The following is a 23,419-nucleotide window of genomic DNA, read 5'->3' as shown; positions in this document are numbered from 1 at the left end:
TACTATGTTGACTAGTCCTTTAAACTAGTGAAAGTCACTTAAACAAAGTGGGCCTCAGTTATGCAAAAAATAAAATGTGGAAGTAGGCATACATAAACTGTGTATGCTTTTAAACTCTCTATTTAGATTAAAATGCAAACTATACTTGTTTTTATAATACTGAGGAAAGCAGAAAAATCATTAAAATATTTCTATATGTTTTACAAAGGAAGCTAAATATTTAAAAGAATAACTTGAAACAACTAAAAATTATTAGAGAAAAAAGCCTTATATAAGTGTTATCATATGAGTTTTATTTTATCCATAGTCTATATTAATGTATTTTTGAAGAAAAAATAATATTGAGCTTCAGTTAATATTCCTTACTAGAATTAAAAGTTGAATGGAAATTGGAGAGAGTTCTGTAGGTGAACATGTTTTTAAATTTCATTCATTATCATCATGAAGGGTACTTTAAAAGCTTTATATTCTATCCTCAAATGTATTTTGATTTTTTATTTCTTATAGGAGACACATCCATTTTCTTTTTGAATGGGGGGAAAGGATCAACAATGAAAAACCACACAAGACCCACAGAATTCATTCTTCTGGGGCTATCAGATGACCCAGAGCTTCAGATTGTGATTTTTATCTTTTTAATCATCACATATATATTAAGTGTCACTGGAAATTTGACCATCATCATTCTCACTTTGGTGGACTCCCATCTACAGACACCTATGTATTTTTTCCTCAGGAACTTCTCTATATTAGAAATCTCCTTTACAACTGTCTGTATTCCTAGATTTCTGGGCACAATTATCACCAGGAACAAAATGATTTCATACAATGATTGTACAGCTCAGCTGTTTTTCTTCATTTTCTTGGGTATCACTGAATTTTATCTTCTAACTGCCATGTCCTATGATCGCTATGTAGCTATCTGCAAACCCCTGCATTACACAACCATCATGAACAACAGAGTCTGTGTATTGCTTGTCTTTTGTGCTTGGCTGGCAGGGTTCTTAAACATCTTCCCACCTGTTATTCTTTTTCTCCAGTTAGATTACTGTGGTTCTAATATCATTGATCACTTTACTTGTGACTATTTCCCTCTCTTGCAACTATCCTGCTCAGACACATGGCTCCTTGAAGTGATTGGTTTTTACTCTGCAATAGAGATTCTGCTTTTTACTTTGGCATTAATAATTCTATCCTACATGTTCATCATCAAGACAATTCTGAGACTGCCTTCTGCCAGTCAGAGAAAAAAGGCATTTTCTACATGCTCCTCTCACATCATTGTCATTTCCATCTCTTATGGAAGCTGTATATTCATGTATGCCAACCCATCAGCAAAAGAAAAGGCATCCTTTAACAAAGGAGTTGCTATTATAAATACTTCTATTCCTCCTATGATGAATCCATATATATATTCATTGAGGAACCAGCAAGTGAAGCAAGCCTTCAAGGAGACCATCCAAAAGGTTATCTTTTTCTCCAGTAAATGCAAGTGATTGTATCATTAGAAAAATAAAGTTCTCATTAATACTTTCTATTACTCATAATCTGTCCAACTCTTTCATTACAGTTGTATGATTCCTTTTCATTTATTTCCACATTCAAATCTCCCCACACCCAAACCAATAAACTGGTTAAAGCTGACTATTGTTTCAGAATATTCTGTAATTTTTTTTATTCAAATATACTTGAATGAAGTAAAAAAAAAAAAACACAGGTAAATGTTAAAATTTTGAGTAGAAACTTTATTTTTGAAGATGCACAGGCATTTAGTTTGATGAAAAGAGTGTGAGGGTTGATGTGGACTTCTGAAATTTTCATTTTAGCAGGTAATAGAAATGACATTTTTAGGAAATTTTATTCTATTTGGAATTTTCAGGAAATCAAACAGTGGCAATCAATAGAGTGCTGGAAATACAGTATAAATATCTATTCAAATATTTTTAAAAGATTAGAAATTCAAGTATATTGAACTCTTTTTACTATTAATAATACTTTTATGATAATAAGAAAGAGAAGAGGAAAGTTGAGATTAATTTTTGTCAGCAATTACTATATTACAGACCTATTCTAATTATTCTCTTTATATTGGCTCATTGAATCTTTCCAACAACTTTAGGTCATTGTTCGGTCACTCATTCATGTCTGACTCTGTGTTCCCATGGACTGCAGCACACTAGGCTTCCCTGTCCTTCACTGTCTTCCTGAGTTTGCTCAAACTGATGTCAATGATCTGGCGATGCCATCCAACCATCTCATCCTCTGTTGCCCCCTTCTCCTCCTGCCCTCAATTTTTCCCAGCACTATGGTTTTTTCCAGTGAGTTGGCTCTCTGAATCAGGTGGCCAAAGTTTTGGAGCTTGAACTTCAGCATCAGTCCTTCCAATGAATATTCAGAGTTGATTTCCTGTAGGATTGACTGGTTTGATCTTGCAGTCCAAAGGACACTCTAGAGTCTTCTCTAGCAGTGCAGTCTAAAAGCATCAATTCTTGGGTGCTCAACCTTATTTATGGTCAAACTCTCACACTCATACATAACTACTAGAAAAAAATAGCTTTCACTATATGGATCTTTGTTTGCAAAGTTATATCTCTGCTTTTTAATATACTATCTAGGTTCATCATAGCTTTTCTTAAACAACTTTCTGAGGTAACTGTAAATGTTTTTCTCTGGAAGAAATGTTTACCTTGTTTTTCATTTGGAAATGTTTTATATGATTATTCTTATTTCACAGCCATGATGAAAAGGTAAAATCTGAAATTAAATTTAATTGGCAATAGAGAAGGATAAGAAAGAAAAGGGATCCAGATTGGAAAAGAAGAAGTAAAACTTTCATTGGAGACAGCATGATATTGTACAAAGAAAATCCTAAAAATACTATCAGAAAATGACTAGAGTTAATCAGTGAGTTTAGTAAGGTCGCAGAATACAAAATCAATACACAGAAATCCCTTGAATTCCTATACACCAGCAATAAAAATCCAAAAGAGAAATTAAGGAATCAACCACATTCACCAAGGGAACAAAAAGAACAAAATATCTAGGAATAAATGCACAAAAGAGCTGTATAGAGGAAGCAATAAGACACTGATGAAAGAAATCAAAGATGACATAAACACATGGAGAGATATACCAATTCTCGGATTGGAAGAATCAATGTTTCAAAATCACAGTTCTAAAAAACTCATGTATCCTAATGTTCATTGCAGCACAATTCACAATAACCAGGACATGGAAGCAACCTTGATGTCCCTTGACAGACAAATGGATAAAGAAGTTGTGTTAAGCACATGCACAGAGAAGGTTGTCAAAGGGTCACAAAGATTTGGCCTCTACAGAGCACACATGCACAACCATACGCTGGGTTATAAACTGGTTCATAAACCAAGCATCCACATAAAGGAACAAATTCAAGTCAGTTGTAGTGAGGTACATGAATCTAGAGCCTATTATACAGAGTGAAGTAAGTCAGAAAGAGAACAACAAATGTTGTATATTAATGCATACATATCCATTCAGTTCAAACACTCAGTCATATCTAACACTTTGGGACCCCATTGACTGCACCACACCAGGCCTCCCTGCCCATCACCATCTCAATGAACATTAAGTCGGTGATGCCATCCAACCATCGCATTCTCAGTCATCTGCTTCTCCTCCTGCCTTCAATCTTTCCCAGCATGAGGGTCTTTTCATATGAGTCAGTTCTTTGTATCAGATGACCAAAGTATTGCAGTTTCAGCTTCAGCATGAGTTCTTCCAATGAATATTCAAGATTGATTTCCTTTAGGATGGACTGGTTGGATCTCCTTGTAGTCCAAGGGACTCTCAAGAGTCTTCTTCAACACCACAGTTCAAAGGCATCAATTTTTTGGCACTCAGTTTTCTTTATACTCCAACTCTCACATCCATACATGACTACTGGAAAAACCATAGCTTTGACTAAATAGACATTTGTTGACAAAGTAATGTCTCTGCTTTTTAATATGCTGTGTAGTTTGGTCATAACTTTTCTTCCAAGGAATAAGTGTCTTTTAATTTCATGGTTGCGGTCACCATCTGCAGTGATTTTGGAGCCCACCAAAATTATATCCATCACTGTTTCCATTGTTTCTGCATCTACTTGCCATGAAGTGATGGGACTGGATGCCATGATCTTATTTTTCTAAATGTGGACATTTAAGCCAACATTTTCACTCTCCTCTTTCACTTTCATCAAGAGGCTCTTTAGTTCCTCTTTGCTTTCTGCCATACGGGTGGTGTCATCTGCATATCTGAGGTTATTGATACATCTCCTGGCAATCTTGATTCCAGCTTGTGATTTATCCAGCCCAGAGTTTCTCATGATGTACTCTACATATAAGTTAAATAAGCAGGGTGACAATATACATCCTTGACATACTCCTTTCCCTATTTGGAACCAGACTGCTGTTCCATGTCTGGTTCTAACTGTTGCTTCCTGACCCGCATACAAATTTCTCAAAAGGCAGATCAGGTGGTCCTGTATTCCCATTTCTTTAAGAATTTTCCACAGTTTGTTGTGATGTACACAGTCAAAAGCTTTGGCATAGTCAATAAAGCAGAAGTAGATGTTTTTCTGGGACTCTCTTGTTTTTTCCATGATCCAGTGGATGTTGGCAATTTGATCTCTGGTTCCTCTGCCTTCTCTAAATCCACCTTGAACATCTGGAAGTTCATGGTTCATGTACTGTTGAAGCTTGACTAGGAGGATTTTGAGCATGTGAGATGAGTACAATTGTGTGGTAGTTTGAGCATTCTTTGGGATTGGAATGAAAACTGACCATTTCCAATCCTGTGGCCACTGCTGAGTTTTCCAAATTTGCTGGCATATTGAGTGGAGTGCTTTCATAGCATCATCTTTTAGGATTTGAAAGAGCTCAACTGGAATTCCATCACCTCCACTAGCTTTGTTCATAGTGATGCTTCCTAAGGCCCACTTGACTTTGCATTCCAGGATGTCTGGCTCCAGGTGAATGATCACACCATCGTGATTATCTGGGTCATAAAGATCTTTTGTGTACAGTTCTTTTGTGTATTCTTGCCACCTCTTCTTATTATCTTCTGTTTCTTTTAGATCTATACCATTTCTGTACTTTATTGTCCCCATCTTTGCAAGAAATGTTCCCTTGGTATCTTTAATTTCTGGAAGAGATTTTTAGTCTTTCCCATTCTAGTGTTTTCCTCAACTTCTTTGCATTGATCACTGAGGGAGGCTTTCTTTTTGTTCTTTACTATTCTTTGTAACTCTGCATTCAAATGGGTATATCTTTCCTTTTTTCCTTTGCATTTTGCATCTCTACTTTTCTCAGCTGTTTGTAAGGCCTCCTCAGACAACCATTTTGCCTTTTTGCATTTCTTTTTCTTGGAGATTGTCTTGATCACTGCCTCCTGTAGAATGTCATGAGTCTCTGTCCATAGTTCTTCAGTCATTCTGTCTATTAGATCTAATCCTTTGAATCTATTTGTCACTTTCACTGTATAATTGCAAGGGATTTGATTTAGGTCATATCTGAATGGTCTAGTGATTTTCCCTAATTTCTTTAATTTAAGTCTGAATTTGTCAATAAGGAGTTCATGATCTGAGCTACAGTCAGCTCCTGGTCTTGTTTTTGCTGACTGTATAGAACTTCTTCATTTTTGGCTGCATAGAATATAATCAATCTGATTTCGGTATTGACCATCTGCTAACATCTATGTGTAGAGTCTTCTGTTGTGTTGTTGGAATAGGGTGTTTCTTATGACCAGTGTGTTTTCTTTGCAACTCTATTAGCCTTTGCCCTGCACTATTCTGTACTCTAAGGCCAAATTTGCCTATTACTCCAGGTATTTCATGACTTCCTACTTTTCCATTCCAGTCCCCTATGATGAAAAGGACATCTTTTTTGGATGTTAGTTCTAGAAGTTATAGAACTGTTCAACTTCAGCTTTTTCAGCATTACTGGTTGGGGCATAGACGTGAATTACTCTGATATTGAATGGCTTGCCTTGGAAATGAACAGAGATCATTCTGTCATTTTTGATATTGCATCCAAGTACTGAATTTTGGACTCTTTTGCTGACTATGAGGGCTACTTCATTTATTTTAAGGGATTCTTGACCATAGTAGTAGATACAATGGTCATCTGAGTTAAACTCACCCATTCCAGTCCATTTTAGTTTGCTGATGCTAAAATTTTGATGTTCAATATGGAATCTAGGAAAATGGTACTGGTGAACCTATTTCCAGGGCAGCAATAGAGACACAGACATAGAAAACAGACTTGTGAGCATAGTGGCAGTGTGGGTTGAGAAGGCGGGATGAATTGAGAGAATAGCATTGAAACTTATACATTACATATGTAAAATAGGTAGCAATGAGAGGTTGCTGTATAACACAGGGAACTTAACCCAGGGCTCTGTGACAATGTAGAGGGGCAGGCTGGGGTAGGAGGTAAAAGTGAAGTCAAGAAGGAGGAAACATATGGATACTTATGACTGAATCATGTTAATGCATGGCAGAAACCAAGACAACATTGTTAAACAATTATCCTCCAATTAAAAAAATTGAAAAAATGGTGCTTAAAATAATTTAATATTCCCTAAATTTCTAGAAAGAATGTTTCTTGGTGAAATCAAAACACAGTTCTCTCTCATGTGCTGCTTCTCTGCCTCTTTCTGTCTGCCCTTAATTTTCTAAGAAATATTGTGAAAACAAGGTCTTAAAAAATATTTCAAAAAGGGAAATTAAGTCAGTCCAAGGCTACAGAGTGGAATGATAAGCCCAAAGGAAGGGAAATACAGGAGAGAATGATGGGAATTAGAATGGGAATAATGTATATACTATCTTTGGTAAGATGCTGGCAATAAAAGTATGAGCAGTGAAAAGCACTTCTAGGGAAATTATGTGAAAATTAATAGATTTTGAAAAGCCCTGATTTTTATTTGATTGCTCTTTGTTATGCCTCTAATTTATAAAGCAGGACTTTCATTTTTTCATTTCCTTGAGAAAAGTAGAATCTTCCTGGCCATGTCCATGAAGGCTTGCTTGACTTGTAGATTCCTTAGGGTATAAATAAAGGGGTTCAGCATGGGGGCTACTGAGGTGTTTAGCACAGCCACTCCCTTGCTCAAAGACACCCTGTCCTTTGCTGATGGATTCATATACATGAAAATGCAGCTGCCATAAGAGATGGAGATGACAATCATGTGGGAAGAACAGGTGGAAAAGGCCTTTGTCTTCTGAGTGGTAGAAGGGATCCTCAAAATTGTTCTGATGATATACGTATAGGAAAGAATTATTAATGTCAAAGTGAACATTAGGGTAAACACAGCAGAGGAAAAGCCCATCATCTCTAGTAATTTAGTGTTTGAACATGAAAGGTGTAATAAGGGGAAATAATCACAAGTAAAATGATCGATAGCATTGGACTTACAGTAATCAAGCTGTATGAACAGCATGAGTGATGGGAATATAATTAAGAATGAAGCCAGCCAAGAAGCCAAGACAAGCAGGGCGCAGACTTTATGATTCATGATGGTCATGTAATGCAGCGGTTTGCAGATGGCAATGTAGCGGTCATAGGACATGGCAGCCAGAAGGTAAAACTCAGTGACTCCCAAGAGAATGAAAAAAAATAACTGAGCCATACAATCATTAAAAGGGATAGTTTTATCTCCTGTAATGATGGTGGTCAGGAACTTTGGTATAGTGACAGTTGTGAATGACACCTCTAATATAGAGAAACTCCTGAGGAAGAAATACATGGGGGTCTGGAGGTGGGCATCCAGCAGGGTCAGGATGATAATGGTCAGGTTCCCAGTGATGCTGAGCATGTAGGTGATGAGCAGAAAGACAAAGATCACAACCTGAACTTGTGGGTCATCTGACAGTCCCAGGAGGATAAACTCTCTTATTTCTGTGTAATTTCTCATTATCTTCTTTTCAATAACCTACAGAGTAAAACACAAAGAAGCTCAAAGAAAAGGGAAGTATCCATGGATAGAACTGGAATTTATTTCTGGAAGGGCTATGTCATATTAATTTAACTTGGCAGAATTTATTTTTTAAGACTTTTTTTTTTTTTTACTACATGCTAGTGTGTGTATTTATCATAGACTATTTCTTTTGAAATCCCTATTTTATTTATCTGTATGAGGTTAAAAATATATAGTTTTCATTTTATCCTAATCACATACTCTAAGTAATAGGAGTAGGAATTTTAACCTAGGCTTTTCTAAGTGTATGAAATACTGGACTAGAAATGCTACTTGTTGACTCTATTAAATCCTTCCCTAAATGATTTCTTTCCCATTGGGAAGCTCCTCGTCTTTTCTTCAAACTCAGTAAAACTGTATTACTTCCTAATCTTTTATCTGATTTCTTGTATTAGTATTTGCTAGTTAATATAGAAAATCCAAAAATGTCAGGAAAAAGATTGCTCGAATGGTACTGTCTCCCAAATGAACATCACTGGAGTTAAATCTTCAACAATACGAAAGACTTCTAAGTTCTCACTCTGACTCACATTCACTTTCCTAACTTTCAAGTCCTTATCTGAATCACATCTAATGGACTCATTGTTGTGACCTCCTCAAGCATTGGAGCAGGGGTTTCTGAACTCTGCAATCTAATTCCTGATGATCTGATATGATGAGGATGAAATAATAATAGATATACAGTGCAAAATACACATAATGAGCTTGAGCCATCCTGTAACTACCCCGTACCCAGGTCCATGGAAAAATTGTCATCTACTAAATTGATCCCTGGTCACAAAAAGTTAGGGAACTTCTGTAGAGTCCAGAGTACAGAGGAGGCAGAGTGGATTTTTCATAGACTGGATCTGTGTCATTGGCTAAGGAGACCAAATTGTATGAATATCTAATACCAAACATAAAGCAATATCTTTCAGAGAACATTTTTTCTTCAAAATTTCTCCCATCTAAATGTTATTATTATTCTCTATATGTGTGTGTATTCTGCTTTCTAGTCTATGTTGTATTTTTATATTTTCCTTTTTTATACATTCATGTTCACTTAGTTAATCTATACTCTGTCAGTATTTTGGTATAATTCATTAAATAGCAATGAAAGCCTTCTATTTTGTCTTCCTGTTTAGCAATAATAATAATAACAATCCATTTACTTAAAAAAAAAAACAAAGAATTCCCTCAATAAATTGATCCAGTTCTTTTCAATATCACTCATGCTATGAATTCAAATTGAGTGGTAAAGTTAATTCCAGTATCAGGAGAGATCTTTATGCAATAGAATATTTAATTTAAAGATATAAGTTTATTGATTTGTTGTATGTGCATGCTTAGTCACTCAGTTGTCCAGCTCTTTGCAAACCTATGGACTATATCCCATAGGTCAGGCTCTTATATTCATAGGATTCTCCAGGCAAGAATACTGGAATTGGTAGCCATTCCCTTCTCCAGGGGATTTTTTGACTAAGGGATCAAACTAGGGTCTCCTGCATTGCATTTGAGCCACCAGGGAAGCCCTTTTTAGTATGTATGGCATCATTACTCAGTTTCGTCTCTCAGTCTTGTCTGACTATTTGTGACCCCATGGACTGCAACACTCCAGGCTTTCCTGTCCATCACCAACTCCCAGAGTCCATCCAAACCTACGTCTATCAAGTCAGTGATGCCATCCAACCATATCATCCTTTGTTGTCCCCTTCTCCTCCTGCCTTCAATCTTTCCCAGCACCAGGGTCTTTTCCAATTTGCCAGTTCTTTGCATTAAATGTCCAAATAATCGGAGCTTCAGTTTCAGCATCAGTCTTTCCAATTAATATTCAGGACTGATTTCCTTTGCAATTGATTGGTTTGATCTCCTTGCAGTCCAAGGGACTCTCAGGAGTCTTTTCCAACACCGCAGTTCAAAAGCATTAATTCTTCAGTGCTCAGCTTTCTTTATGGTCCAACTCTTATATCCACACATGACTACTGGAAAGATCGTAACTTTGACTAGATTGACCTTTGTCGGCTAAGCAATGTCTCTGTTTTTTTTTGTTTGTTTGTTTGTTTGTTTTTTTAATATACTGTCTAGGCTGCATGATAATATTGTGAAAGTTCTCAGTGTTTATCTCTTTTATAAGCCTGAGCCCTCTTTTCACTCACTTTCCTGTATAGGAAAAATATAGCTACTGTCGATTCAGGGAAAATTCCAACTGAGATGAATGGTGGCCAATTCTACTGGGAAATCATGTGGTGTTTAGGAGAAAATGAATATATCCTTTTGTTAATCCTCAAGGACCAGAGGAAAACAATGTTAAGAGCACTTACAAAAACAACAGGCTTTACGTTTTCTGTAGACAAATTCATGGTAACTCAAGTATTTTATAGATACTTTCTAAGGCAAATGTAAAAGTCCTTGTTCTCAATTAACAACAATTGTCTGTAATTAACAGCTGTGTATAATTCAGATCAGTAAACCATTTCTGGAATGTGAAGGGTCAGCCATTCCTGGGATGTTTTTGGTAAAGCAATGAAGAATATATCCAAGTCTATAAGACATCATTTCAGACTTTCCTTCCTTAGGACTTTTCCACATTTTCCCTGCTATTCCCTTAGAATTTAGGATAACAAGCTTCATATTCTTTTCTGTCCCTTTCTTTTTAAATTCTAATGTCTTAAATATTTCATTGCTGAATCAGGCTTGTGGTTCATTTAAAGTGAAAATTAACATATTCAATAAACTATTGCTTGCTGGAGGAAGCGGGGATAATTGAGATTGGCCCATATACACTATTGATCATTGCTCACTATTGCTCATCTCAGTTGCATCCAACTCTTTGTGGTCCTTTGGACTGTAGCCTGCCAGGCTCCTCTGTCCATGAAATTTTTTCAGGCAAGAAATACAGGAGCGGGTTGTCATTTCCTCCTCCAGGCAATCTTCCTGACCCAGGGATTGAATCTGTGTCTCCTGCATTGCAGGCAGATTCTTTACCCACTGAGCCATTGAGAAAACCACATGCTATTGTTGCATAGAGTTCTTTGTGCTATATAGTCTGCTTCATTAGTTATCTAGTTTATGCACAATTGATATTACTTATAACATAATATTGTAAAACAACTATATCCAATAAAGAAGAAAACAAAAAAGGCAAAAGCTTGACATTGCTTTGAGCAAAATAACGGAAATGGTTTTCAGGACACCTCTGTCATTCCTTAGTAGATTGTAAGGATGACTTCTTGCAAAAAGAACACTAGCATTCCCCAAATTCTCCAATTTAAAAGAAGCAATAGTATTGATGTATCTATTAAAAACAGATTATTTTTCTTATTTTATGCAAATTGTGAGAAGTGGGTGGGACAATCCGTAAATTCCACAATATAATTGGAAACATAAATTAGCTTCCAGCATTCTCTATGTGTATTGTATTTTCTCTTCTTAACATTAAGATTTCTAGGAAATCACAAGTAATGCTGTGAATACATATATCCTCAAGGCAACTTACAGCTTCAGATTTACTGTGCAGTTTTCCAATTATCCTCTTGTCCTTTCACTTGTTAATCATTTTTTTTGGTGTTAGGTTTATAAACTAGGCTATTGTGTCATAGAAGAGAACAGATCCTGGTGGCTCAGATGGTAAGAAATCTGCCTGCAATGCGGGAGACCTGGGATCAATCCTTGGGTCTAGAAGATCCCCTGGAGAAGGAAATGGCAATCCATGCCAATATTCTTGCTTGGAGAATTCCATGGACAGAGGAGCCTGGTGGGCTACAATCCATGGGGTCGCAAAGAGTTGAACAGGACTGAGGGACTTTCACTTCACTTCACTTCACTTGATATGTTGGAAAATAGTTTGGTTTTATAACAGCTCTAATTTTTTTTTTAATGATTAATTTCTCTCCTGACTGTGTTTACCATGACATCAAATATTGTGGAAGACCTTCATCACAATTGCATGAAGAAAAAAAAAAAAAAAACAGAAACTGAGAAGAATAAATTAAGATTATTTTCAGATTATTAATCAGAGCTGTTTTTATTTCTCTCCTGATTGTCTCAGTTTGAAAACTATATATATACTTGAAGATAAAAATTAGCTTAAAAAGCAATATACATACTTATAATAAAATGGCATCAGGAATTATCCTTACCCTTATCTGTCAGAGAGCAGACCGAATGATAACCACAATCACAGAAAATTAATCAAAGTGATCACATGGACCACAGCCTTGTCTAACTCAAAGAAACTATGAACCATGCCGAGCAGGGCCACCCAAGATGGACTGGTCACGTTGGAGAATTCTGACAAAACGTTGTCCACTGGAGAAGGGAATGGCAAACCACTTCAGTACTCTTGCCTTGAGAACCCCATGAACAGTATGAAAAGGCAAAAAGATAGGCCACTGAAAGGAACTCACCAGCTCGGTAGGGGCCCAATGTGCTACTGGAGATCAGTGGAGAAATAACTCCAGAAAGAATGAGAGGAGCCAAAGTGAAAACAACACCCAATTGTGGATGTGACTGGTGATGGAAGTAAAGTCTGATGCTGTAAAGAACAATATTGCATAGGAATCTGGAATATTAGGTCCTTGAATCAAGGTAAATTAGAAGTGTTCAAACAGAAGATGGCAAGAGTGAATATCATTTTAAGAATCAGTGAACTAAAATGTATTGGAATGGGCAAATTTAATTCAGATGACCATTGTATCTACTATAGTGGGAAAGAATCCCTTAGGAAAAATGAAGTAGCCCTTATAGTCAACAAAGGAATCTAAAATGGAGTACTTGGGTGAAATCTCAAAAACAACAGAATGATCTCTGTTCTTTCCAGAGAAGCTATTCAATATCACAGTAATCCAAGCCTATGCCCCAATCACTAAAGCAGAAGAATCTAAAGTTGAACAGTTCTGTGAAGACCTACAAGACCTTCTAGAAAGAATGCCCTCAAAAGATGTCCTTTTCATCATAGGGGATTGGAATGGAAAAGTAGGAAGTCAAGAGATACCTAAACTAATAGGCGAATTTAGACTTGGAGTACAAAATGAAGCAGGAAAAGGATAACAGAGTTTGGCCAAAAGAACGCAAGGGTCATAGCAAACAACCTCTTTCAACAAGACAAGAGAAGTTTCTACACATGGACATCACCAGATGGTCAATACTAAAATCAGATTGATTATATTCTTTGCAGCCAAAGATGGAGAAGCTCTATACAGTCCGCAAAAATAAGACTGGGAGCTGACTGTGGCTCAGGTCATGAACTCCTTATTGCCAAATTCAGACTTAAATTGAAGAAAGTGGGGGATATCACTAGACCATTCAGTTACGACCTAAATCAACTTCCTTACAATTATACAATGGAAGTGACATATAGATTCAAAGGATTAGATCTGATAGGCAGAATGACTGAAGAACTATGGATGGAGGTTCATGATATTCTACAGGAGGCAGTGATCAAGACCATCTCCAAGAAAAAGAAATTCAAAAGGCAAAATGGTTGTCTGAGGAGGCATACAAATAGCTGAGAAAAGAACAGAAGCAAAAGGCAAAGGAGATAAGGAAAGATATACCCATTTGAATGCAGAGTTCCAGAGAATAGCAGGGAGAGATAAGAAAGCCTTCCTCAGTGATAAATCCAATAAGTTGAGGAAAACAATATAATGGGAAAGACTAGAGCTATCTTCAAGAAAATTAGAGATACCAAAGGAACATTTCATGCAAAGATGGTCACAATAAAGGACAGAAATGGTATGGATCTAACAGAAGCAGAAGATATTAAGAAGAGCTGGCAAGAATACACAAAAGAACTATACAAAAAAAAGATCTTAATGACCCAGATAACCACAATGGTGTGATCACTCACCTAGAGCCAGATATCCTGCAGCCTGAAGTCAGGTTAGCCTCAGAAAGCATCACTATGAACAAAGCTAGTGGAGGTGATGGAATTCCAGTTGAACTCTTTCAAATTCTAAAAGATGACACTGTGAAAGTGCTGCACTCAATATGCTAGCAAATTTGGAAAACTCAGCAGTGGCCACAGGACTGGAAATGGTCAGTTTTCATTAAATCCCAAAGAAAGGCAATGCCAAAGAATGCTCAAACTACCACACAATTGCCCTCATCTCACGTGCTAGCAAAGTAATGCACAAAATCCTCCAAGTTAGGCTTCAACAGTACATGAACCATGAACTTCCAGATGTTCAAGGTGGATTTAGAGAAGGCAGAGGAACCAGAGATCAAATTGCCAACATCCGCTGGATCATTGAAAAAAAGCAAGAGAGTCCCAGAAAAACATCTACTTCTGCTTTATTGACTATGCCAAAGCTTTTGACTGTGTAGATCACAATAAAGTGTGGAAAATTCTTCAAGAGATGGGAATACCAGACCACCTTACCTGCCCCCTGAGAAATACATGCAGTTCAAGTAGCAACAGTTAGAACCAGACATGGAACAACAGACTGGTTCCAAACAGGAAAAGGAGTACATCAAGGCTGTACACTGTCACTGCTTATTTAATTTATATGCAGATTGCATCATCCAAAATGCTGGGCTGAATGAAGCACAAACTGGAATCAGGATTGCCAGGAGAAATATCAATAACCTCAGATATGCAGATGACACCACCCTTATGGCAGAAAGTGAAGAGGAACTAACAAGCTTCTTGATGAAAGTGAAAGAGGAGAGTGAAAAAGCTGGCTTAAAACTCAATACTCAAAAGAGCAAAGATCAAGGCATCCGGTCCCATCACTTCATAGCAAATAGATGGAGAAACAATGGAAACAGTGACAGACTTTATTTTGGGGGGCTCAGAAATCACTGCAGATGGTGATTGCAACCATGAAATTAAAAGATGCTTACTCCTTGGAAGAAAAGCTATGACCATCCTAAATGGCATATTAAAAAGCAGAGACATTATTTTCCCAACAAAGGTCTGTCTAGTCAAAGCTATGGTTTTTCATAGTTATGTACAAATGTGAGAATTGGACTATAAAGAAAGCTGAGCACCGAAGAATTGATGCTTTTGAACCGTGATGTGGGGAAGACTGTTGAGTGTCTTGGACTGCAAGGAGATCCAACCAGTCCATCCTAAATGAAATCAGTCCTGAATATTCATTGAAAGGACTGATACTGAAGCTGAAGCTCCAGTACTTTGGCCACCTCATATGAATAACTGACTCATTGGGAAAGATCCTGATGCTTTGAAAGATTGCAGATAGGAAGAGAAGGGTAAAACAGGATGAAATCGTTGGATGACATCACCAACTCAATGGAGATGAGTTTGAGCAAGCTCCCTGAGTTGGTGATGGACAGGAAGCTTAGCATGCTGTAGTCCGTGGGGTCCCAAAGAATCGGACATGATTGAGCAACTGAACTGATCAGGAGTTAATTTATAATGTGTGAGATTATTGGGGCTTTGCATTCCAAGGAAAATTTGTTAAAAATATAACCCTCCCTGAATTTTTGGTTTGGATTCTGTGCTTACCCCCTTCCCCCACTGTGAAAATTTGGACAATGCTTCATTGAGTTGTTGTGAGGGCTTATTTAATTTACAAGTAAAATTAAATTATATACAATTTTTAAAGCTTTTACTCACATAAATATTGTTCTCTTTGTTATTCCTAAAAATAAAATCAGTTATCACATTTGAGAAAGATGGTGTCACTATAAAACAATAGTAACTATTTATGCAGAACCTCATTTAAGGGACAATGCTGCAGTTGATGTACTTATCTCATTTACTCATTATAATAACACTATGTTAAGTTTGGAGAAACTGACACTAAGAGGTTAAATACTATGAACAAAATCATACAGCTAGTTAATGGTCAAATTAGAATTCTAAACTCTTTTTGTCTGAAACAGAAGCTTGTGTTACTTTGCAAACCTTTATTCAGTAAGGAAGACCAAACTCAGAGAATAATTTTCTGAAAACTAATGAAAAAATATATTCCTATGATAATCAGGAAATGTAAACATGTTCATTTTTCATAATCCTTGATATACATCAGAAAGAAATGGCAACTCCAATTATTCATCTGAACCTGATAAAAAGCTGAGCTAAGAACTAATAAATCAGTGCTTAGAAAAGATTCATTGCCTTTTACTCCGCAATCTTACCTCTCCTTGTCATACAATGCATCACATCAGCCAGTTGAAATTACAAATAATATATTGGAAACTGTTTCCGTTTTTGTTTAAGCAATGCAGCACTTCTAGAGAGTTATTCTTTCTCAATATATTTGAAATTATTTTATTTCTATAGTTACTATAGAAAATATTTGGATGCATTTTCCATTTAACCATGAGAGAAAAAATAGTGAAGGGAAGCAGATATGGAGTTAATGTGGTCCTTTATGGACATGATTTTCATGTGGAATTTAACCTGCATGAAACAAGTGTTGCTTTATCCACTACATATGCCCAAGGCTCATTGGAAATACTCCAGTGAATCAAATGTACCAACCAGGGTGAAGAGGAAAATACACTGAGGATTATAAACATGTTATCAACATTTGTACCACTACCGAAACAGAAAACTTGCCAGACAATGTCCATAGGGATAGAAAAACATGAGAAATAGGCCAGAGGCATATGCAATATTTTGTATAGTATCTATGTGAAGATATCTAAATGTGCAAAAGTTATGGAAGTGGTTTCCTGAATTTCCTAAATCAGTATTTCTCTGAAAAGCATTTTTTTCCTAGCTGGCTAAAATACTAAGATGAATGAATCTCATATGTAAACATTACAATTTCCTTTCTTATATAATAAAATGTCTCCATTAAGTAGCTCCCAAATCTATTAAGTATAAAATGAATTATTCAAAACATGAAATTGAGAACAATAAAATAAGAATGATCTAGAAGATGGTGCTAAATGAATTCCCATAAAGAGACATGAGAAACTTTGAAAAAATATTCATTAAAATTGTCAGTCTTTTCCAAGAATCTTCTTAGATTATTTTTTTTATATTTTATTTTATTTTTTAACTTTACAATGTTGTATTGGTTTTGCCATATATCAACACGAATCCGCCACAGGTATACACGTGTTCTGGGACAGGTTGTTGAGAAGGATCTATTATCCAAGTGTCCCTTTGTATCCAATTGTTAAACTGGGTCCCAGGAATTAAAGAAAGCATAAAATCTAGGAATTTTATAAGATTTTGTAATTCAGATTCCTTTTAATCTAATATTAGAAGTGACAAAAATAATCTATTGACTGAATCACTGTTATTCATTCTGTTATTCATTCCACAAATATTTTTTGCAGACCTGCTATCTTTAGATACTATGCAAAAACAGGGACACAATGGAATCAAAGTAGAAATGTTTCCCACCCTCACTCAGTTTACCAAGGAATCTCCAAACACAAATCTGAGGAGATCACATCCTTAGAAAAGATCTGAGAGGCTCCTAGAAACTCTAGATGGACCGAATGATTATGATTTCCCCTAAACAAATCCATCCTCAGGGAGAGGTGACTGTTTTGTCAAATGTGTAGATAACAACCAATTTACAAGGGACATGAAGAAAGAGAAAATAACCCAATCAAATAAAATTAATTTCAAAAAGTAGACCCTAAAAATTGGAGGTTTGTGAACACTTCACCAGGAATGAAAAACAATTGTCATAAATATGATCACTAAGTTCAGGAAAGTGGTAGTGGTTTAGTTTTATTGCATTTACTCTGAATTATTTGAATATAAACATTTTTCAAAAGTGATAGAGAATATATGAATTCTGTGACTAGCACATAATTTGGTAAATATTTACCTTGAAAATAGCTACTGAACTTTACAAAATAAAAAGCTCTACATTTAAAGTACATTTTATCTCTTTGGATTTTTATCTCTTTAGTGCCTTATCATTGTTAATATATAAATTCTTAAACCAGAGGAAATTGTCAGTGTTCAGCCTGAAAATACACCGGAAATTACACACTCATTTTGAAACTCTACATTTGAAGTACGATGCAGCATTATAGGATCCTTTCAGGAACTGATTAATAGAATTAAAACTATTCACATCATGCTATGTCTTAAAGAAATAAGTTTCATTTCCAGTAAATTCTGCATAAGAAATAACATTTTCTATAATTTTAAATGCCAATAACAATGCACTGGAGAAACTTCGGCATTGAAGTGAAAGAAACCTTGGGAAATTATTATATTAACTATTATGTGGCCTGTTAAGAGACTATAAACAGCAAGCATAGCTATACAGATATTTAGGAATTTCAGGACTTAATCTAATTTCTATTTAAAGTGGCCTTCATTTTTTACCAAAATCTCACTTATTGGCAGGAAACATTGCTTTATAGACAATGTCTTTGAAGGCTTCTTTTACTGGCTGGTCTCTCAAGAGTGTAGATGTAGGAGTTCAACGTGGGGTCACACAGGTACTAAGAATAGCTACTCCATTTATTAATTATACCATTTCTTTGGCCAAGGGATTAGCATACATTAATATACAGCTTCCATAGGAGATGGAAATGACAATCACGTGAGAGGAACAAGTAGAGAAGACCTTTTTTCTCTGACTAGCAGATGAAATTCTCTAAAGTCCTAATAATGTGTTAGCATTTATACTTCTACAAGTATCAGAGCTTCAAATTGCACACAGACTTCAGGAGGATATCTTGTGTCTTTATAGATCTGGCATCTCTTTTTAAAATAGTCCTTTGCCTGGGTGGGCTGTTTATCTGCTTGAGCACCGAAGTTTCTTTTTTCTAGATTTGGTAAAGGAATTATGAACAACAGCATTAATTCTCCTGTAATAAATTGAAAGGAATTGGACCCTAATAGTACTCTTGCCTGGAAAATCCCATGGACGGAGGAGCCTCGTAGGCTGCAATCCATGGGGTCGCTACGAGTCGGACACAACTGAGCAACTTCACTTTTACTTTTCACTTTCATGCATTGGAGAAGGAAATGGCAACCCACTCCAGTGTTCTTGCCTGGAGAATCCCAGGGACGGGGGAGACTGGTGGGCTGCCGTCTCTGGGGTCACACAGAGTTGGACACGACTGAAGTGACACAGCAGCAGCAGCAACAGGACAAAATCACTAATGCCAAGGTGAATAGCAAACTAACAAAAGCAAAGTAAAAATCCCTTTACCTCTAGAAGTCATGTGTCTGAACAAGACAATTGCAGAAGGGGGAAACAGTCACACACAAAATGATCAATGTGAACAAGACAATTGTAAAAGGGGAAAACAGTCACACAAAAAGTGATCAAAAAGTTATTACTATGCTTCTATTGGAAGTACAGTAATCCAGATGGAGGAAAAGCATAAGGCATTGGAAGATGGTCAGAAACCTGCCCAGGCAAGCACAGAGCACAAGCCCGCTGCAGAATTTCCTGCTCACAATGGTTGTGTAATGCATGGGCTTGCAGATGGCAACGTAGTGGTCATAGGACGTGGAGGTTAGAATGTGAAATTCAGTCACCCCCATGAAAATAGAGAAAAATAGTTAGGCTGCACAACTGTAAGAAATAGTCTTGTCCCTAGTGATAATTGCCCCCATAAATCTAGGGATACACACAGTAGTAAAGGAGATTTCTAAGAAAGAGAAGTTTCGGAGGAAGAAATACACTGGTCTCTGGAGATGGGAGTCCACCCAGGTTAGGGTGATAATAGGTTTCCAGTAACAATACATATGTGATAAATAAAAAGAGGAAAATCACAATCTGAAGGTCAGGATCATCAGAAAGGCCTAGGAGGACAAACTCTGTGATCACTGTGTGGTTCATTTATCTGTCTCTTTTTCTCCTTTTTCCTTCTTATAAATATATTTAGGTGCAAAGTGTATTAAACAGAAAAGATGAAAGATTTAATTCATTGTGATCAATATCATTAACATGAATACAATTCTAAAACATTCTCTATATTCATGCCAATGTTATTTTCTTTTGATTATTTTCTTTGCATTGTACCTTAAAACGTTTGAGTCCTGTTTTATTTACTAGCACTCATTCTAAATCGAGCAGGAGATATTAGGAAATTTTCACACAATAAGTTGTATTATTCAGTGACTATACATTAAACCAATTCTTTGCTTTGTCCAATTTATTCAAATAATTGCATTTTTTAAGAAATAATCATATAAATACATTTTTCTGTGATGTATTAGTTAGAGGATATCATAACTTGAAAGTGTTTCCCAGATGACTCAGTGGTAAAGAATCCACCTGCCAAGCAGAACACATGGGTTCAATTTCTAGGTCGAGAAGATCCTCTGGAAAAAGAAATGGCAAACCACTCCAGTATTTTTGCTTGGAAAATCATGGACAGAGGAACCTGGCGGGCAATAGTCCATGGTTGCAAAGAGTGGACATAACTGAAGTGACTTAGAACACATAGTGCTTTGTCTCATTTTAATTTGCATTTCACTGATGACTTTATAGGGGACTGGAATGCAAAAGTAGGAAGTCAAGAAACACCTGGAGTAACAGGCAAATTTGGCCTTGGAATACAGAATGAGCAGGGCAAAGACTAATAGAGTTTTGCCAAGAAAATGCACTGGTCATAACAAACACCCTCTTCCAACAACACGAGAAGATGCTACACATGGACATCACCAGATGGTCAACACCAAAATCAGATTGATTGTATTCTTTGCAGCCAAAGATAGAGAAGCTCTATACAGTCAGCAAAAACAAGACCAGGAGCTGACTGTGGCTCAGACCATGAACTCCTTATTGCCAAATTCAGACTGAAATTGAAGAAAGTAGGGAAAACCACTAGACCATTCAGGTATGACCTAAATCAAATCCCTTATGATTATACAGTGGAAGTGAGAAATAGATTTAAGGGTCTAGATCTGATAGATAGAGTGCCTGATGAACTATGGAATGAGGTTAGTGACATTGTACAGGAGACAGGGATCAAGACCATCCCCATGGAAAAGAAAAGCAAAAAAGCAAAATGGCTGTCTGGGGAGGCCTTACAAATAGCTGTGAAAAGAAGAGAAGTGAAAAGCAAAGGAGAAAAGGAAAGATATAAGCATCTGAATGCAGAGTTCCAAAGAAAAGCAAGAAGAGATAAGAAAGCCTTCTTCAGCAATCAGTGCAAAGAGATAGAGGAAAACCACAGAATGGGAAAGACTAGGGATATCTTCAGGAAAATCAGAGATACCAAAGGAACATTTCATGCAAAAGATGGGCTCGATAAAGGACATAAATGGTATGGACCTAACAGAAGCAGAAGATATTAAGAAGAGATGGCAAGAATACACAGAAGAACTGTACAAAAAAGATCTTCATGACCCAGATAATCACAATAGTGTGATCACTGACCTAGAGCCAGACATCCTGGAATGTGAAGTCAAGTGGGCCTTAGAAAGCATCACTACGAACAAAGCTAGTGGAGGTGATGGAATTCCAGTTGAGCTATTCCAAATCCTGAAAGATGATGCTGTGAAAGTGCTGCATTCAATATGCCAGGAAATTTGGAAAACTCAGCAGTGGCCACAGGACTGGAAAAGGTCAGTTTTCATTCCAATGCCAAAGAAAGGCAATGCCAAAGAATGCTCAAACTACCGCACAATTGCACTCATCTCTCACGCTAGTAAAGTAATGCTCAAAATTCTCCAAGCCAGGCTTCAGCAATATGTGAACCGTGAACTTCCTGATGTTTAAGCTGGTTTTAGAAAAGGCAGAGGAACCACAGATCATATTGCCAACATCCACTGGATCATGGAAAAAGCAAGAGAGTTCCAGAAAAACATCTATTTCTGCTTTTTTGACTATGCCAAAGCCTTTGACTGTGTGGATCACAATAAACTGTGGAAAATTCTGAAAGAGATGTGAATACCAGAACACCTGATCTGCCTCTTGAGAAATTTGTATGCAGGTCAGGAAGCAACAGTTAGAACCGGACATGGAACAACAGACTGGTTCCAAATAGGAAAAGGAGTACATCAAGGCTGTATATTGTCACCCTGTTTATTTAACTTATATGCAGAGTACATCATGAGAAACGCTCGGCTGGAAGAAACACAAGCTGGAATCAAGATTGCTGGTAGAAATATCAATATCCTCAGTTATGCAGAGGACATCACCCTTATAGCAGAAAGTGAAGAAGAGCTAAAGATCCTCTTGATGAAAAGTGAAAGAAGAGAGTGAAAATGTTGGATTACAGCTCAACACTCAGAAAAGTAACATCACGACATCTGGTCCCATCAGTTCATGGCAAATAGATGGGGAAACAGTGGAAACACCGGCTGACTTTATTTTTCTTGACTCCAAAATCACTGCAGATGGTGATTGCAGCCATGACTCCAAAATCACTGCAGTTGGTGATTGCAGCCATGATTCCAAAATCACTGCAAATGGTGAGTGCAGCCATGAAATTAAAATCCATCAGTAAGTTTCCTTCCAGAAACTTACTCCTTGGAAAGAAAGTTATGACCAATCTAGACAGCATATTAAAAAGCAGAGACATTACTTTGCCAACAAAGGACTGCCTAGTCAAGGGTATGGTTTTTCCAATGGTCATGTATGGATGTGAGAGTTGGACTATAAAGAAAGCTGAGCACAGAAGAATTGATGCTTTTCAACTGTGGTGTTGCAGAAGACTCTTAAGAGTCCCTTGGACTGCAAGGAGATTCAACCAGTCCATCCTAAAGGAGATCAGTCCTAGGTATTCATTGAAAGGACTGATGCTGAGGCTGAAACTCCAATACTTTGGCGACCTGATGTGAAGAGCTGACTCATTTGAAAAGACCCTGATGTTGGGAAAGATTGAGGGCAGAAGGAGAAGGGGACAACAGAGGATGAGATGGTTGGATGGCATCACCGACTTGATGGACATGGGTTTGGGTGAACTCCGGGAGTTGGTGATGGACAGGGAGGCCTGGAGTGCAGCGGTTCATGGAGTCACAAAGAGCCAGACACGACTGAGCAACTGAACTGAACTGAACTGATACATATGTCATTAGAACAATTTTCACGATCCCTTCTACCACTCATAGGTCAAAGGCCTCTCCACGTGTTCTTCCCACATGATTGCCATCTCCATCTCTTATACCAGCTGCATTTTCATGTACATGAATCCATCAGCGAAGGACAGCGGTCTTTGAGCATGGGAGTAGCTGTGCAAAATATCTCAATGCCCCCATGCTAAACCTATTCATCTATATCCTAGGAATCAGCAAGTCAAGAGAGCCTTCATGGACATGGCAAGGAAGAATGTACTTTTCTCAAAGATATGAAAAAATAAAAGTTATATTTCATAAATTAGAGGCATAATGAAATGCAATTAAATTAAACTCAGAACTTTTCAAAATCTATAATTTTAATATTGTCTCCAGAGTTATTTTTCATTACTCATAATTTCATTGACAGCAGCTTTGCAAGCATATTGTATACATTTTTTTTTCTATTCAAATTCTCATCCTTCTCTCATTCACTTACCTTCCTTTGGACTCAGCTTTTCATTCTGTGCTTCCTGGGTG

At 36.9% G+C, this 23,419-nt stretch overlaps 2 protein-coding genes across 2 annotated transcripts; one reads left to right on the top strand and one right to left on the bottom strand.

Moving 5' to 3' along the window:
- Positions 1 to 551: 551 nt before the first annotated feature.
- Positions 552 to 1,496, top strand: LOC129641556 (olfactory receptor 6C3-like). The gene has a single exon (XM_055566238.1). The coding sequence runs from the start codon at positions 552 to 554 to the stop codon at positions 1,494 to 1,496; it is 945 nt and encodes a 314-aa protein (XP_055422213.1).
- A 5,497-nt stretch (positions 1,497 to 6,993) lies between these two features.
- On the bottom strand, positions 6,994 to 7,956 carry LOC129641555 (olfactory receptor 6C1-like). Its single transcript, XM_055566237.1, has one exon. The coding sequence runs from the start codon at positions 7,930 to 7,932 to the stop codon at positions 6,994 to 6,996; it is 939 nt and encodes a 312-aa protein (XP_055422212.1). The 5' UTR covers positions 7,933 to 7,956.
- Positions 7,957 to 23,419: the final 15,463 nt, after the last annotated feature.

This window comes from Bubalus kerabau, chromosome 1, assembly GCF_029407905.1.
Source record: "Bubalus kerabau isolate K-KA32 ecotype Philippines breed swamp buffalo chromosome 1, PCC_UOA_SB_1v2, whole genome shotgun sequence".
NCBI classification, from domain to species: Eukaryota; Metazoa; Chordata; class Mammalia; order Artiodactyla; family Bovidae; genus Bubalus; species Bubalus kerabau.
This window is presented reverse-complemented; position numbering and strand designations above follow the sequence as displayed.